Source organism: Lissotriton helveticus, chromosome 9, assembly GCF_964261635.1.
Source record: "Lissotriton helveticus chromosome 9, aLisHel1.1, whole genome shotgun sequence".
Lineage (NCBI taxonomy): Eukaryota > Metazoa > Chordata > Amphibia > Caudata > Salamandridae > Lissotriton > Lissotriton helveticus.
The window spans coordinates 92991330-93010789 of NC_136070.1; the positions used below are offsets into that span (position 1 = coordinate 92991330).

Here is a 19460-nt window from a genome sequence, read left to right on the forward strand (position 1 = left end):
ATCCTGATAGACTGTTTGGTCCAGATGTTGACACCACCTTGGAAAAGATTAAGAAAGACAACGAAACTGCTAAGTCTATGGGGGCCCTACAATCACAACAGTTCCGTGGCACCAATTTTCGTCGCTCAGGTGCACGTGGAGTCACCAGAGGACAGATGGGTCAACAATCACAATTCTCTAGAGGTGGAGCACAATCCTCGTACCCCAAGCAGAACAAAGGGGGTTACCGAGGAAACAGCACCAGAGGAAACAACAACTCCCGCTCCTCTGCCCCAAGCAAACAGTGACTCTCTGTCACTGCCCCCCGACCACTTAACACCTGTCGGGGGGAGACTACAGCAGTTCCTGCCCGTCTGGAGAAACATCACCACAGACAGGTGGGTGCGACAACTTGTCCAGTACGGTTATTGTCTAGAGTTAAAATCCACTCCACCCAACATTCCACCAAGGCAACGGCCTATGTCCGCAGAGCATTTGCACTTATTGCAGCAGGAGGTAGTGGTGATGCTGCAAAAAGGCGCAATCGAGCTCGTGCCGGTGGAGGAGGAGGGCACAGGGGTATATTCCCTGTACTTCCTTATTCCAAAGAAGGACGGATCTCTCAGACCCATTCTGGATCTGCGTCCCCTCAACCTGTATATACTTTCAGAACATTTCCATATGCTTACACTGCAACAGATTCTTCCCTTGTTAAACCAAGGGGACTTCTTAGCAACCTTGGACCTCAAGGATGCTTATTTCCACATTCCACTACACCCATCCCACAGGAAATACCTCAGATTCACTATCCAAGGCAACCATTATCAGTTCAAGGTCCTACCCTTCGGAGTGACCACAGCCCCAAGAGTGTTTACCAAGTGCCTGGCGACAGTGGCGGCGCACCTCAGGAGGCAGAACATCCATGTCTACCCCTACCTAGACGACTGGCTCGTTCAAGCCAAGTCTGAACAACAGTGCGCCGCGGACATGTCGACTACCATTCACCTCCTTCACGATCTGGGCTTCTCGTTGAACTACCCAAAGTCGCATCTTCAGCCGGCGCATGTCCGGCAGTTTCTAGGTGCGACAATCAATACCCTGACGGCCATGGCCCAGCCAAACCAAGTCAGGATAGACAGCATGCAGTCGCTAATCCAAAAGTTCAGACCGCAACACTCGCTTCCAGCGAGAGTGTTCATGCAGTTGATTGGCATGATGGCCTCCTGCATCTTCATAGTCCCTCACGCACGTCTACATATGCGTCCGCTCCAGGAGTGCTTAGCGAATCAGTGGACGCAGGCTCAGGGACAATTGACAGACCTAGTGTTGGTTACCAGTCGGGCATACGACTCTCTGCATTGGTGGACTCCACACAACCTTTGCAAGGGCCGACTGTTCCAGGAGCCAGTGCCACAGATTATCCTGACAACGGACGCATCTCTACAGGGATGGGGAGCTCATCTGCTCACTTACACGGTGCAGGGACTATGGACGACGCAGCAACAGAAGATGCACATCAACTATCTGGAACTGATGGCAATCTTCATGGCGCTCAAGTCCTTCCTTGTACATCTGTGCAACAAGGTAGTGTTAGTCCGGACGGACAACATGACCGCGATGTACTACATTCAAAAGCAGGGGGGCACCCACTCGCCACAGCTGTCTCATCTGGCTCAGGGCATGTGGAAGTGGGCCATTCAAAGGAACATTTTCCTCATGGCAGAACACCTCCCGGGCAAGGACAATCAGATGGCGGATCTGCTCAGCAGATACAGCCATCAAATGCACGAGTGGGAGTTACACCCGTCTGTACTCCACCCGTACTTCCAGCAGTGGGGTCATCCGGAGATAGACCTGTTTGCCACAAACGAAAACGCAAAATGCCAACACTTTGCCGCCAGGTTCCCTCACCCACAGTCGCAGGGGAATGCGATATGGATGAACTGGTCAGGCAGATTTGCGTACGCTTTTCCGCCAGCCCCTCTGATACCGCTGGTGGCAAGAAAGCTAAGGCAGCACTCGATGACTCTCATCCTGGTTGCTCCAACGTGGGCGCGCCAAGCATGGTACACCACGTTCCTCGAACTCTCGGTGGTGCCGCATCAAAGGCTGCGCCTCACGCCCAGACTTTTGACGCATAACCATGGAGACATTCAGCATCCAGACCCGCAACAGCTCAACCTGGCGATCTGGCTCCTGAAGTCCTAGAGTTTGGATACCTTCACCTACCTCCAGAATGCATGGACATCATCAAGGAGGCACGAAAGCCTACTACCAGAGCATGCTATGCTGCAAAATGGAAGCGTTTTGTCATTTACTGTACAGCCAATAACATCAACCCGCTAGATGCATCTATCCCTAACATCATTTGCTATCTGTTGCATCTTTACAAGTGCAATCTGGCGTACACTTCTATTCGGATACATCTATCCGCCATAGCAGCTTATCTTCAGAATAGGCAGCATCTCTCTGTCTTCAGGGTGCCTGCCATTAAAGCTTTCCTTGAAGGCCTGAAACGAGTCATTCCCCCAAGAACACCGCCAGCTCCGGTGTGGAACCTCAATGTGGTCCTCACCAGACTGATGGCACCACCTTTTGAGCCACTGCACTCGTGTGAACTCCAGTTCCTAACGTGGAAAGTAGCTTTCCTAATAGCTATTACGTCACTGAGGCGGGTTAGTGAGCTACAAGCGCTCACAATCCAAGAGCCATTCATTCAGATTCATCCAAATAGGGTGGTACTACGTACTAACCCAAAATTCCTTCCGAAGGTGGTGTCACAGTTTCATCTCAACCAAACTATTGACTTGCCGGCATTCTTCCAAAACCCACAAACGGTGGCGGAAAGAATGCTTCATACTTTAGATGTCAAGAGGGCGTTGATGTACTACATTGACAGGACACAACACTTTAGGAAAACAAAACAGCTTTTTGTTGCCTTCGCGCCACAGCACAAGGGCAACCCTATTTCCAAAGCAGGAATAGCCAGGTGGATTGTTAAGTGCATCCAAATATGTTATCAAAAGGCAAAACGTACCTTGACAATACCCCCAAGGGCGCACTCCACACGCAAATTGGGGGCATCTATGGCTTTCCTGGGGAACATTCCTTTAGAAGATATTTGCAGAGCAGCCACGTGGGTTACTCCACATACCTTTACAAAACACTACTGTGTTGATGTACATTCCAAGCAGCAAGCAGCTGTAGGACAGGCTGTTCTCAAAACACTTTTTCAGGTTTCTGCAGCTGGCACAGGCAACCGCCGCTAATGGAGGGACTGCTATTTATTCTATGCAAAAGATATGAATTTAGCAGCCCACATGCCTCGAACTGAATATGCTACTTACCAGTATGCATCTGTTCTTGGCATGTAGGGCTGCTAACATTCATATCGCCCACCCTCCTCCCCGGTGCCTGTCGCAGCTGCAGACATACTCTTGTATTCAATCATTAGCATGGACATCCTTTACACTTTACACTCCATCTCTGCCACAATGGCTAAAAACAATCTGGGGATGGAGCCGATGCCCATGCGCACTGTAGTCCAGGGGAGGAGCCACCTATCTCAGGATACTTCGAAGACTCTTCCAGGACAACAATGTGCGATCATCCGGACCCAACACTAGGCGGCGATCTAATGCAAAAGATATGAATGTTAGCAGCCCTACATGCCAAGAACAGATGCATACTGGTAAGTAGCATATTCATTTCTATAATTTGCAGTAAAATATTAGACTCCTAAAGTGAAGGGTACCAATGATGCACTGTGCTTCCACGTCCAATGCGTTCCTCATTCAGATGCTCTTCAGAGAGTTTGCCCAACGGGCCGCCTCCTTTCATGAACATGTCTGATCTTTAATACAGACAGATAGGCCCACTAGAATTATGCGATTGTGAGGCCGTAGTGTTTTGTGTATAGTTATGGATTTGCCGCCCTTGCCACATAATCCAACATCTGCCTAATCTGCAGGATTAAACATTTTTTTTTATAGCTCAAACGCTTCAAAAGTTACTAAAAAACGCAGCAACATGTTGCTGCAGAAGTGGAAGGGTCTTCTTTGCGAAGGTTGACTTATCACTTTTTATTATTGCTTTATTTGGGCAACTGTTACTAACAAGGTACAATGTATGCACAGATAGTGCTAACAAGTGTAAAAATTACAAAATAATGTAGTAATGCTATAACTAAATATGGAACATTACGCCACATCATTTGTCTTTTCTTGCCGAATAATTTAGTCAACCCTGCCGCATAATTTTGCCCTTCTCTGCTCCATAATTCCAGTGGCCCTGCAGCCCAAGAAACATGCTGAGGCCATGTTGTGTCGCCATGTCTTCACAGCAACTACATTTAAAGACCAGATTTTAATACTGTGATTTCACCTGCAGTGAAAAGAACTGGTTCATTTCTATGCAGTAGCCCCTACACTGGTCGCCATGACATTTTGTTGCCATTAACTGGGAAGACATTCAGAAATCCTGAGATGTCTGTAGCTGGAAGTGTATCCCAATATCGGGGAGCCAGCAAGGTGAGGACACAGTAGGGTGCAGAGTACACTGAACAGCCCCTGCCCTTCCACTTAGTCAGCAGCTTTTAACAGGGATTTCCTGATGAGTGGGTCTTCAAGTCAGAAAAAAACAACGGAATAATTCTACTCACCGTATGTCCGCCTCTGCGGTCCAAAAACACCCCTCCCACTCTAATGGGCTTCCTTGACAGAAGTACAGCGCATATTATTTCACACTAAAACGTCACATGAACTCATCTTTTATTGCTAAGAATCACCATTGGAAAGAACCAAATCACTTTTTTTCCTTTAGTGACTAGGGGCCATATGTATCAACACATTTTCCCATAGACACAGAATGGGCAAAACCCTTTGATACATCTGGCCCTAAGATACATATTAAAGTGCTCTAAAAATGGTAATTTCCATGATTCCTGCAATTAACTTTTTTCCATATCACAAAAATGTGTAAATCTGCTTATTCTGAACATTGCTCTCATGAGTCCTTGCCAGTCTGTATATTGTATTATTTCTCTAGTCTCGCACACCTTTCCCTCCTGGAGGTCAGTGCAGCCTTGGACATTCGCTCCACTAGGTGCATGTATATATGTATGTATGTATGGATGGATGGATGGATGGCTGGATGGATGGATGTATGCAGCAGACTTCATCTTCAGTTCTGGCATGTTGCAGCCCCAGAGGACTGCACAGGGGCATCTGGTATTTCGTAAGGTCCTGTGCCAGACAGATAATAAATATGGCATCAGAACGAACATGATCTGTACTTCCTAGTGATTATTTATTACATGTACGACCTTCATGAACCCTTCCACCCCCCCCCCCGCCGCCGCCCCTCTCCCTCTATCTTTTCTCTGTGGTCTTGTACTTTAAGGGAGTTGGTGATGACATCAGAGGCCTTGTGCAGACGTTCCCTCCTCCTTTTGACAGCTTACTGAGAACTTACAGTGGGCTTAAGACTCCCCCATTACTTACCATTGGTTGGCTATTTTCACTCTCATTTGCTTGCATTTTATTTGATGGCTTGTCTTGTTCATCTTGTGTTTGTCCCTGCCCTGGAACACAGCCTCTTCACTCGGGTCCTTCCACTGCTCACATTTATTGAACTACTTTCTTTTTTATGCGTATTCACTCCATGACAGTGCATGTATTTTCCTGTAGTTCCTCATGTGTGCTTCTCGCCTCCTGCATGCCATGTTGTCTCTCACCCGTTTGTTTCTCTCCCCTGTGCTCTGTGTTGCTATATCTCACTTGTCTTTTTCTCCCTTTGCCCCATGTTGCTCTCCCTTGAGTGCTGTGTTTACCATTCCCCCTGCCCATGCCGCTCACCGACTTCTCCCTTTGCCCCTCGCCTCCACAATCCAATTTGTTTTATTTGGCCTTATATTGTGAACGTTTTTGGGTGAGAAAGGCAGCAAATTGCTGGTGGACTTCGCTTTCTAAATAAAATAGTCATGATGCTTGCCTAACCAATTATGTTGCCACCAGTGGCTGCATCACTGTGTCTTATGTTTTTTTTTACTTTTGTTCATGCTGAGGAGCATATCCTCTACAGAATGAACTAAAGGCATTAACTTTGCCAGTGCTTGTTAAAAATTTGCCTTTTGGCTTTTTGAGGAGATTAATATGACTATATACTACAGGATAGAAAGTTAGCAGAGCATCACAAATCACTGGACTGCAGAGAGTGTTTCATTTGCTTCATGCACGACAAAGTCATCAAAATGCAATCCCAATATCCCTTATGGTGCAAGTGGGGAAGTTTTTCCAAATTTAAATTTTTGACAGTCAAATTCTACTATTTACTGCACAATTTTTAAAGAATTGTCTAAAATGTCAAAGGTTTCTCAACACGTTGAAATAGTCTAAACATGTAATTTTGCATTATTCCTTGCTATGGACCTCAATAAGGTATGGCTAGACTTTGGAAAATCTACCACTTCTCTTAATACCCCTACTCTCAGATGTCAAGAAGACAGGAACAGAAAGTGAAGAAAGGCTCCAATAGCTGTATTTACTTTGTCTAGTTTCCCCTCGTTGAGATGTTGTTGAATGTTTCAAAGTGGGGCAACTAGTCAACCCATTGATATAATCGGTGGTCAAAGCATTCAGGATTTAACTGCACTACATGTGACATTTTGGTGAATTTTATAGAATGGTATATGTGTGTACAAGCTTTCTTCACTTTTGCTTTCTGTAGACTTCAGTTTTTTCTATCCAGTCTATTCCAAGTAGGTTCTTAGCCATTCAGCTAGCTGAGTAGCTGCTTGGAAGCACCAGGTTGAGAACAACACAGCTCTCGCAATCTCACGCTGTATAGTAAGGAAAGCTATGCCCTAGGTTAGAACTACTTGACAGGCTCAGTAAGTAGAGATACCATTCAGGCTGCCTTATAGCTATAGGCAACAGATGCGCATTAGGTAACCCCAGTGTTATAGGCTTAGACCTTAGATAGCAATAGTCATAATAATGCCATAAAAGGTATACCAGTATAATGATAAAATGCCTTCATCTGTGTGATGAAATAAGAGCAATATCAGCAGGTGCCATATGAAACCAGCGGAGCTGATGTGGCGTAGCAGCCAGAGCTGCTGACATTGGAGCTGGAGAACAAGGTTTGCGACTTGGTGTAGGCTCAACATCAAGGGATTTTGGAAACATCACTTAATCTCCACATGCCTACAAAAATAAGCATTTGCAATGCAATAAGTCTCACATTACTGAAAGTTTGAGCTATTGGCATTGCTAATAATAATGCAATGCCAATAGCTCAAACTTTAATAATGCAAGACCTATTGCATTGCAAATGCTTGTTTTATATGGCCTTGCCAAAGGGTTTACAGATGTATTGGGCAGTGTAGAGTATGCACCTCCTACTCAACCCCTCCCCCAGGCCCATGTCAGCTCAAGACATCCATCAGCTGCCCCGATCCTTCACCTGCTGCATAAAAAAGAGGGAGGAGGGCAAGCCCTCCAATTGTGAATGGCACAATAGGCCAGATATACTAAGGTTCCCGTTTGCATTTCTTAAACAGGGACTCCGTAGGAATTGCTATTTAAGAAATGCAAAAAGATATGTACAAAATTTGCAATTCCTTAATAGCGATTCCTACAGATTAGGAATTGAGTTGCTGTTAGAGAATCGCAAATAGGAAATGCCAGTGCATTCCTGCCTATGGGCGAAACATTAAATGGTTTGTGTTTCTTAAATTGCGATTTCCTAACAGGAAATCAAAATGTATTAAATGCAAAGCAAGAGTGCCTCTGGGCTTAAGGCCCCCCTGTAGGCACCCACATTTCCTAGTACACATGTAGGTGCACGTATGCCCCAGGGGCATATGTGCGCTTCATGTCGCAATAAACAAAAAATACTTTTTAAATGCTTTTCTTTATTTTGCACATGGTTGCCATGGACTTGAAGGTGATACTAATTACATTTCCTAAATGCCCTTTTCCTTATTCTGCAGGGCATTAATAAAAGGTTCCAGTGAGAGAGCAAATAGCAGGGGTGAAAGAGGACACCCCTGCCTAGTCCCCATTAAGATTGCAAATGTTGGTGATAGTAGCCCTGCATAGCTTATTTTAGCATTGGGCGCCCTATAAATAGCCTGTATGCCTCTAAGAAAACGATCTTTAAACCCAAACTGAGTTAACACCTCCCATAAATAATCCCACCCCACCCGGTCGAACGCTTTTTCTGCGTCCAGAAGTATCATGCAGAGTGGGGTGCGATTAGTAGCAGCTATGTTAAATGCCGTGATTGCCATATTGACATGCGCTGTGGTGTCCCTACCAGCTACAAAGCCATGTTGTTGTGTGTTTACTAAGTGAGGCATAAGAAGTGCCAGTCGTAATGAAATCAGTTTAGAGTAAGCCTTAGCATCTGTATTTATTAAAGAAATGGGCCTATATGACCCGCATTGTGTCGGAGGTTTCTTTTTTTTAAAAAAAAACATAATTTTCGCCGTTCTCCAGGAATCCGGAGCCTTGCCCGTTGTAGCTATTGAGTTCACGACTGAGCATAAAAGGGGAAGTAATTCTTCAGCACATATTTTGTACAGTTCAATAGGAAGCGTATCCTCCCCTGCCGCTTTGTTAGATGGGAGTGAGAATACTGCTAGACGTAGTTCTTCAATTGTATATTCTTCTTCTAAATTATCTAGGGTGGCCTGTTCTACATATTGTTTTGCGGGGAGATTATCATTTAAGTATAACTGGATCTGTGTTAAACTAGTCTTAGTCTCTGGAGTATATAGTTCCTCATAATAAGAGACAAATTGCTCCATAATATGTGCAGGTTTTGTATACAGAATATCATTGGGGCCTATTATAGACTTGATCAGTGTTGATGCCCGGTCTTCGACCACCTTATATGCCAGAAGTTTTCCTACCCGATCCCCGCATTCATATTGCGAGATTTTATATTTGAGTATCTTGCAGCTATTTTTTTCCTTAAAAGAGCTTTTAATATCTGAACGCATAATCAACAGTTTATTTTCCAAGGATAATATATCGGGTCGATTCCTTGCCCCATCTCTTAGGTAGTCAGCTAGTTGTTCCTCTATATTTAAGATATTGCTTGTCATTAGTTTTGCTTCTTGTTTCTTTATTGCATTTTGTTAGAAAATATATTGTTGTGCTATTCCTCTAATAAAAGCCTTACAGGCATTCCAGACTGTGAGAATGCTGGCCGTATCCAGATTGTGTACAATAAACTCCTTTATATGTTTTTTAAGGGAAGTCACAAAGACCTCATCCGTTAATAGGTATCTTGGAAAAGTAAAGGGGCGCCCTTCTTTTGCTCTTATAGTTAGACCAAATGTAAACATTATGGGATTATGGTCAGAGGAAATTTTGGGCATAACCTGCATAGATCCCGGCCTCATTAGGTCGTCTGAGGCCCAAGCCAGATCTATCCTAGAGCAGAGTTTATGTGGGGATGAATAATAGGTATAGCCCAGTATGCCTGGGTAGAGACTACGCCATATGTCTTTAATATCGTGTATTTTTGCAAGCTCCAGTATTGCAGCTCTAGTTTTACGCATACGTATCCCTGTCCCTTTCTTTGTTGCATCCTGTGAATAGTTTAATACACAATTGAAGTCCCCCATTAATATGAGCTCTCCTTCCCAAGATAATAATTCAATATTCAACCAATCAAATAACTGTGGTTCATCTTTGTTAGAACCATATACAGCACAAAAAACATACATATTATCTTCTAGTCGAATTTGCATTATTGCCCAACGTCCAACCTTATCTGCTGCAGTTTTAATTACCTCCCCTTGCCAGTGTTTTCTCTTTAAAATTGCAACCCCTCTTATAGGCGAGTTTAAGGTGGTACAAAACACCAAATCATATCCGAGCTGTTTCAAAAGATTTTTATCTTTATAACAAATGTGCGTTTCTGTTAGTATGACCAGCTGTGCATCGTACATTTTTAATTCTTGAAAAACTAAATTTCTCTTGGTCTTATTATTCAGGCCAGATACGTTCCAGGCAAGACAACTACAGTTCATCATTTTATGTGAAACCACTCGAAAAACAATCTCCCTTTCTTATCACTCTTCCCGGTTTCTTTCCTTGCTAGAAATATTTTTGCTTTATTTCGACTTGCCATCAGGAAAAGATAAAACCATTAGATTATGAACATAAAATACTCAAAATTACTGCATATGCAGATGATTTAGCCATATATACTACAAATGTAATAGAGGCACTAATTGGAATTGCAGACGAAGCGAAAAAATTTGGTGCTATCTCAGGATACAAACTAAATTTCAACAAAACTCAAACATTAATGAATTATCAAATTAATCAACCAGTCACTGGCCTATGTTATTCAGCTGTATACTTAGGGGTGAAAATCTCTCCTAAAACTAGTGAAATAAATAAACTAAATTATGACCCTTTACTTAAACACACTTCAACGGTTCTTAAAAAATGGCACAAAATTCCACGTAATATCTTAGGCCGAATTAATATGATTAAAATGAATATTTTACCAAAATTTTTATATCTCTTTCGTTCTATTCCACTTCGAGTGAACAATATATTCTTTAAGAAACTGGAGGGCATCTGCAGCAGCTTTGTTTGGAGCTACAAAACCCCTAGGAGATCAATGATGATACTTAAATTACCGGCGGATTGGAATTTCCGGATTTTAAGTCTTACTTCTATGCATCCTTTTTAGGACGGCTTAGGAGTTTACTAAATAAAAATGAGAACCATTTCTTTTTTTATCAATTCATGTTGGGCACTAATTCATCTCAATTTCTTGCAAGAGTACAAGATCCTAATTTTTTTAAAAGGGTTACATTTAAGATAGCAAGAGACTCGGTAGCGATCTATAATCAGATCATGAAACTTTGTGGTACTTCTTTTTTTCATACAGATTTACCACTATGGGACAATCCAGGATTACCCGGCATTTTTAATGATACAGCTGGTAGAGAATGGGCCAGTTATGGGATCAAGATACTGGGAGATCTTTATGGCTCTGATGGTTTTCTGCAGTTTTTAATCTTACAACGACTTTATAAGCTGCCAGGGGAAATGCTATACAAATATATACAACTCAGGGACTACTTAATACGAAAAATGAAGCTAAATAAAATTAATAGCTCGGATTTGTGGGACTTCTTGTATAGTACAAAAAAGAAATCTTTAATTAGCTCTGGATATAAACTCTTAAGCCAATATAATGGGGATGATTGTCCGAGATTGGCACAAACATGGACTACAGAATTGGGAACAAACGTGACACCACAGAACATATCTAGCGCTTTGGTCAATATTAATAAAATAGTCCACTCTTCAAGCTTAAAGCTTCAATTATATAGGACGGTCAGCCAACTTTATTACACCCCGCAGAAAATTTCTAAATGGTCACAAAATAATGACCGTATTAAATGCCCTAAATGCGATCTGGTGGCAGCAGATCTCATTCATATGATCTATTCGTGCCCCATGTTGGCTTCATTCTGGCAAGAAGTAGAATTTTTTTAAATTCAAAAACAACTAATTTACTTCCCACTTACTGCACCCATGGTCTTACTTGCTTTAAATACGAGAAGTAACAACTATACAGGTTGGATAAACATAGCACTATCTTGTGCTAGATTGGTGGTTGCTAGAGCATGGATCTCACCGAACCCACCAGGTAGGACAGAATGGTTAACCTTAATCCATGAAATATACTCTATGGAAAAGGCTCTTGCTAAGTATAGTAGCAAAAAGGTAGTAGAAAGAATGGAAAGGATATGGACTAATTTTGTATAACTTTTATAGGAAATAAGATGAATGGGTAGGGTCTCTGTACTTTGAACATTAAATGCTTTATGTTTTCTATTGATTTCTTATATAATGTATATATTTTTCTATATCTTAGTATTTTTGTCAGGCTGATGCGCTATCATGTGTATGAATACGATGTTTTATTTTGCAGATTCTGTATACTGGATTTCTCCCTGAAATCACTAAAAAATCTGTTTTGATATAATGTTGTTTTTCTTGGTATGACATGCTTGCCAATAAAAAAATAAATAAATAAATAAATAAATACATTTCCTAAATGCCCAATTAGCATTTAAGAAATGCTTTGTATATGTGCTTTAGGAATAGCAAATAGGTAATCCCTGTTTGAGATTCCTAAATCGCGGTCACAATTTGCCATCAGGTTTTAGCCCTTTTTATATCTGAAAGGGGCATTTAGCATTTCTTAATGGGCCGAAATAGCGATCTGTTCCTTTAAGAAATGTTAAATGGCTTCCTACATCTGGGCCAAAATGTTGAAGTTGCCCGTGTGTGCTTTTCACTACTATGAATGGGCCACTAGGACCGCTGCAGGCACCCCCTCTTTTTTCTCCTCCTCCTAAGTCCACATGCGGGGGATGTAGCACTAGGCAGCTGAATGGAAAAATTAAAAAATATTTGGCTTTTCCCAAATACCTCGTAGTAGAAGCGAAAGGGCAACATCTATGTGGGTTTTTTTCTGCTGTAAACAAAGCAACGCGAATTCAATTTCTTTTATTTTCTAATGCTACTGGGAACTTCTTTTTTTTTTTTGAATGTGCTAAAGTAAGTTACTTATGCAATTTCGGATTAGGGGGCATGACGGCAGTGCATCTTCGCTTTTCACATGAACATGCTGAAAAACATACTGTGTTGTATTCTTCTGTGAAATCCCCGACATTTGGTAGTTAAAAGAATGTATAGAAGAAATGTTCATGTACATAAGATAATTAATGTGCACTACATAATTCTGTAGAGCTACACATTCAGTTTAGTTATGCAGCCCTGCGTTACAAAATCATTTAGAACTGAAATGGCAGAAAGATGCGGTTTGGCTTTGAAACCAGTGTCTAATATTTTGACAACATGGTCAGTAAAATTGTCCTTCATAAGACTTGCTGCATAACTTAACCGGGTTCCCAGAGTCCTCCACCGTTCCATTAGGCGACTGTATATGGGTTATTGCCGATGAACCTCCCCTTCTTTTTGGATAAGGAGTCATAGAAATAACTTGTATGATGTCTTACATCTCCTTTTTAAAAACTCACCAAGTAGGCTTCAGAACTTATTGTGTCATTCCTTTTTCTCTTTGATACATAATTCACAATTTTTTTCTCTTTTATACACAGACATTTAAGAAGAAGCCAGAGCATTTTCCTTCTTTTTTCAAATGTATCCTTGAGGCCTCAGTGGATGACGAGGACTCAAAGTTCACTTTGCATGAACGCACCATCCTGCTGCTCTTCCTGGATCACTGTTTCAACAGCTTGGTAATTCTCTTTTTCTTTCTCTCACTTCTTTCTTTGTGTATCTGTTTGGTTTTCTGTGTTTGTTTTTTCGAGTCAATTTAGAATTAGTGACATTGACCTTTTGTTGTTCGTGGAGAATCTAGAACGATCTGCTGCTGTTTTAACACAAATGTAACCCCAGTTTATCAATTGAAGGCTCGAAATTTGCAGCTTCAAACCTCTAATAAAAACAGTTCTGTGCTCAAGTAATAGTTACTAGTTTTGGTGTGAGGCATCTCAGTGCGGTGGAAGGGGGAGGGAATGGTACACTGATGTTATAGGAGGAGGGCATGGAATGAATCCACTGCTACGCAGCATGCTGTAGCACATACTGATGTAGTCATGGCACAGATTCTACTTTAGGCAAAAGCATGCTTAATAAAAACAAAAAAATCAAAAGATACGCTTTTGCATTCTGGTAGCAAAAATAATTTTTTAGTAAAAGTAGTCTTTATGAACGTATTGCAACACACTGTGCCTTGGTGCTTAACTGACCTCTGAGTTTGTTTTATATACAGGAAGTGGATCTGATCCGAAGCCAAGTACAGCAACTCATTTCCTTACCAATGTGGATGTGCTTGCAGAAGGTAAGACTCCGCCGTGACGTCATAAATCATAAACATTTTTCAGATACCGAAGTCTGGATGAATTTTTTTGGGGCAAAATTGCTTGGTTTCCTTAGTCAGAATTGCTTTAACCTGATGTATGCAGGATGTTTTCAAGATGTTGCCTGCTTTGTTGCAGCACCTCTTGCTTCCCAAATGTGATCCTGTCCACACGTGGTGTGCATAGTTTAAATTTGTTACCCCCTGCATGAGATTCTGAGGCTTAAACATACTCTGTAATAGTACTCACGTTTTAAGTCATTTAAAAAAAGTTTTAATGTTTGTCTAAAGCAAAGAAAATTAATCATTTATGTTTGTTTTCATGCTGTTACTCTTTGAACTCTCTTCTTGCAGCCGCGTCTCGAACTGGAGTTTAAAAAGACACCAAAACTAAGGAAATTCTGGAACTTGATCAATCGAAGTGATTCTAAAATGGCTGAGAAAGCACTTGAGCGGTAGGTTGGTTTTGAACGTTTTATGATTTTAGTTTCCAACCTACAGCAGTACTATATGTCCAGATAAACAGGAGATCTTGACGCAATGAATGAATGACTCTTGAATTGCCTTCTCTCTTTTTGAATTTCCTGATCAGTATGTGATTGAATCGGAATCTGACTACTTCTACTGTCACTCTTACCTCTACTTCTCATTACAGCAATAGAAACACAGATGCACAGACAGCCGCTGCTGCTAGTGACATCTGTCTTATCAGGTTGGGCAAGCAAGCTCCTTCCTCAGCTGGTTGATTGGCGTCAGTCATCCATTTTTTGAGGTTTAATGCTTTTATGGTAAAGTTACATGTCCTGGTGCTCACTTCTTATACTTTTTCCTACTACTTCCTTCATTTGCTTCGATTGGCAAACCCACAGAGTTGTTATTTGATAAGAAAGCATTGCTAAACATGCAGGACAGGGATGTGGCAAGTTTTTGTTTTAATCCCTGCTAATGAAAGTTCTTCCTCACCCCTCCCTCCATAGATATGTATTCATAGCTGCTGCAATATTGTAACATCTTTGATACTACCTGCAAAGCTTCTGGAGATGACTGTACAGACCATCAGTAAAATCAAGAGTGCATTTAGAATGCTTCTGCAGGAAATATGTTTCTCTGGTCGGTATCTGTCCAAAACCTCTACTTTACTGCAATGTTAGGCTAGTTTGGTCTTTGCCTTTTGAAAAATCTGCCAGTTGTGTATTCCTGGCATTAAGAAGACCCATGGTTTTGAGTGCTGTTTCCAATACTTAAAAAAAAAAAAAAAAGTTTTCATTTTTGTTTTGAAGATTGAACATAACATCAAACAAATCATGAATCTGCGATACAAATGAGATGTCAGTCCATAGCATTCTTGAACTGTTTCCAATACTTGACTCCCAGACTCTGAAACAAACTGCCCCTAAAGTTGAGACATTGTTAATTAGCTGCAATATTACTATCTTGTTAGCCCTACAAAAATTACTGTTTTCTTAGTGTTGCTGTAAATGCCCTGTTGTGGTTCCTCTAATGTCCCAGCGCAATGAATCCTTTCAGGTGAAAGTGTACAAACAGAATAAAATAAAAAAAGAGAAATACTGGAAGGTATCTAACTATTAAACTCAGTGGTTCCCAAACTGTGCGCCGTGGCTCCCCGGGGAGCCATCAAACCTATCCTGGGGAGCTGTGCCCCAAGCACTTTAATGCATTTAATTTTGGAAGGGTTGTTGGCTTCAGTTAAACTATTTAGACTTAAACGTGTGATGTTGATGATTTGTAAGTGACATGCCTAAAGCTGTAAACATAGTGCTTAATTGATGGCATGACTGGGAGATGGCCTCCATATTTCACCGGATCCCCACATTCCAAAACTTCCAGAGTAAGCAGAAGATGCTTGATTTATTTTGTTAGACTCGTTAATAGTTTCGTTTTTTTCCAAATGCATTTTACACCTATGCAAGTTATCAAGAAAGTACAGTTATCCTGTCTATTAAACACACTAAATATTATTAAGTATTGATATTTGTACTTGAATCATAAGTACTTCCAGTACACATGGCTTCATCCCAATTGTTTTACATGAAGAAAAATGCAAGTACTCCTGAGGCAGGACTTTCATCCCCATACCCTCCCAAAAAAGTACAACCTCCAAAAAAAGTAACAGTGGGCAGCCACGGCAATGGCCAATGGGTCAAGGGAGCCGCGGGTGGAAAAAGTTTGGGAACCACTGATTTAACTAATAAATTAGATCTTCTTGGAAACAGCTGGGTTGTCTGCTCACTACAGCTGCTCTCCAATTGAGTCAGTGAAGGGATGGGTTTGATTCCACCTTTCTTGGTATGCTCTGTATACTCATTCAGTACATCGCATTAGCAGATGGTTGTATGAAAGTGAGGCGATTTAATGCTCATCGTGCCAGTGACAGAAAACATTCTTGTTCACAACATATGAGGAATACGACCGAAGGTCTGAACTACCTTCCCATCTATGGAGCAATATTTATGTGTGTGTTTTAGAATATACATTGTGCAAAGGTAGCCAGGAAATAACAGAGATGTACAAAGCAGTTGGGTTAGGGATAGATTCAAGATATTGTATAAAAGTGGGTAGGTGGTGATGGATGGTTTCGTAGCTCCTTTCTGAAGTGCACTAGTGAGTAGTTTTGATGTACACTCGTGAGTACTGTGAGGGAGAATGCAATGTTTTATAAGACTTAAGCTTCCAGTGTATTCAGCTAAGATCAGTTACAAGTCAAATACTTGCATTCTTCATTTGTGAAAATCCCAAAATGGCTAATACACACCTCCTTCCCGTGTCTACTCTAACACTTGAGAGCAAATTATTTTCAAGCCTGCCATTTGCGTACTTACTGTTGTTGATCTGTAGTAGGTTTGTCATGCACTTCGCTTGTGCAATTGATAACAAACATATTGTAGCCTATGCTTACTTTCAGGGGCTTTGGGCCAGCATCCCTCATTCATTGGCTTCTTTTGCTTCTGAACCTTCAGTCATTGGCTTGAGACATTGACAATGACATCTTGGATTAGCCCACACAAGTTTTTTAGCCTCATTTTCATTCTAATAATTGTTTTGGTGTGTTCTTTCACCTTTTGTCATGTATGAGGGTCTGTCAGTCAGTGAACACCCTACAGCATTGGAGAGGGAGCACTGACAAAAGTATCTGAAACATGGATGCCACCGAAAAAAGCAAAAAATGTTGTATAGCATCCAATTTTCAGATGCTTTTGTTGCATTCGCTTTCCAGTTCATAAACAAGCAGTCACAACCCCTTCATACAAATCTTAACCCACCATGCAAACCTATGTGCTTCCACTACTAGCTGACGGGATAGCACAGTGAGCTGAACGCTTGCTGTTGCAATATGCACATTTCCCAAGCTCAGAAGTTGGAACACCAGCTCCTCTTTCAAAGGACAGTAAACAGATTAACATTAAACTTGGCACTAATAAAACCTGTTATTTACAGTACTTGGGATCAGCAGAAGTGCAAAAGCCCCCAAAAAACCATATTACTTCTACTAATCCTCATCCTTCTTTACAAACAAAACAAATTTTTTCTAGCTTTATGGCTCAACATATAACTGAAGGCTTAAGGCAGTCAAGGTGGCAATTAGGATGCAGTTAGTGGAAGGCTTTTGTAAAGGGACAGGTTGTCAAGTTGGTTTGCAGTGTCCTTAGATGTGGGCTCATTTGACTTTGATGCTTTCTCCTCCCACTGCTCCGCTTTTGCATCTAACTGAGGTGGATCTCTAGGAAAAGAGGGGCTATTGAATTCAAAGATTAGTTTGGAGAGGTACCTGGGTGCCTTGAGATAAGAAACTTTCTGGGTCAATATAACAGTTATAAATTGGCATTATCTTTACTACACAATAGTATTTTTCCACATTGCGGGACATCCCATTTCTCACTTTGTTGCTGCAGAGTATTATATGAAGTAGTTTTATAACTTAAACTTTGTTCTTTAATCACCTTGTTCGGAAAACGTGTTCCTCTCTCCCTTTACGTTCATTGTTCAGTTGTTTAAAATGTGCTCATGGCATTAAACCTCTGTTCTTTTGTTTAGGAAACATTTGCTCACAAGAATATTGTTCTAGTGTTCTATTGTTCTAGTACTGTGGTTCAGGATGACAGAAGCAGCTGTGTAAAAGGTCTCCTAACCTTGCCACAGTAATTTGTAATCATGCTGTAATTTCTCTCTGTTGCAGGGCTTACCAAGAGAGAAGATTTCTTTCCAGTTTAATACAGAAATTCCTATCTGTGTTGAAATCGATCTGTCATTCAGGTACGCCTTTCATTGTGTTAATGCCTTTTGTCATTCTCAATTTCACATGCTAATTCCCATAGCAAATGGTGTTTATATTTTTCTGCGAGGGGACCTCAATAATGCCAGAGCCTTCCACTAGCCTTAGGACTTGGCATAAATCCTAGCCCCCATTTCATGGCATCTCCCTTGTGACTAATAACTTCCAATCTAGTGCATTGCATTCCTCTGCAATGTGTCATGTAGGCTGGGCACTTCGATGGCTGAATGGAATCCATATGCTTGTGAAGTCAAGTAAATTTGCTCTTCTTAATAAGTGCAGAGTTTTCCATGCTCGCCCAAGGTGTAGTTTCAGTTTCCCCCGTCCTATTCTCTGCTGCTAGATGTTGCGCCCCAAAATGGACACGACAACAGGCTGCAGGGAATTGTGTTTCTTAATTGTCGCCCAGAGCTGCCCCAGCTGCAGCGTATGTTTGTCTCTGCTGCTGTAAATTCCACTGAGGAACTTCTGGCGGGAGGGAAACAAAACGTTTGATGCACCGCTGAAAAATAATGGTAAGTTGCCAGACAGTACACTTGCAGCTTTGCACAGAAGCCGGAAAGATCCCATACAACACCAGACCTGTTCTCTGTCCCATTTCATTTTATAACTTCACCCGGATTGTGATTAGTGAAACTCGTAAAGTATAAAAAATATTTGCAAGGTCCTAAACTTCAAACGCCCCTTGTGATTAAAAATAAATGTGCAGAAATGTAAAGGACTTAACCAGGGTATCATTGTTCTGTTTTGGAGATCCTATCTTGAGGTCTTTCCAGTGACAGATAAAATGCCATAATCACTTTTAGTTGCTTTGAACTATCTCCTGAGTGAATTTGATTGGTCTTGAGTTGTGTTTCTGCTAACGTCTCCTCTATTTAATCATTCAACAGCCAGCATTAGCCTCCCAGTATCAACATTCCTAAAGACCCCCACAGACAGACAATCTTTCACAGTTTTTACCTAAGGAACAAACTGTGATTGAATGTATGAGTGATTGAGAACGGTTGGGCTTTATCAAAGCTATTGTGCTATCAAGACCCGATACATCCCACAATGCTTCTGTTAGTGACCTTTTTTATCAGGAAACATTGTGTGAGCTCAACTAAACTATCACAGAGCTCCAGTCTTTGTTGCTGTCAATAAAAAGATATTGAGAGGTCTTAAAATATAGATGGTTATAGTAAAAGCAGCATTCTACAAGACATGTGTAATATTCCCTCTTCTTGAAAAGCCATCACAATAATGGGTCAGATCAGGC

General features: G+C 41.4%; 1 protein-coding gene across 2 annotated transcripts in view; it reads left to right on the plus strand.

Annotated features, from left to right (window-relative positions):
* The window catches only part of AQR (aquarius intron-binding spliceosomal factor), a 273023-nt gene that overhangs the window by 38141 nt on the left and 215422 nt on the right, over positions 1-19460 (plus strand). For both annotated transcript variants that reach the window (XM_078659545.1, XM_078659546.1), the window contains exons 6-9: positions 13148-13288; positions 13825-13893; positions 14266-14366; positions 18107-18183. In XM_078659545.1, coding sequence (XP_078515671.1) covers positions 13148-13288; positions 13825-13893; positions 14266-14366; positions 18107-18183 — 388 coding nt within the window. The remainder of the gene's footprint in view (positions 1-13147; positions 13289-13824; positions 13894-14265; positions 14367-18106; positions 18184-19460) is intronic.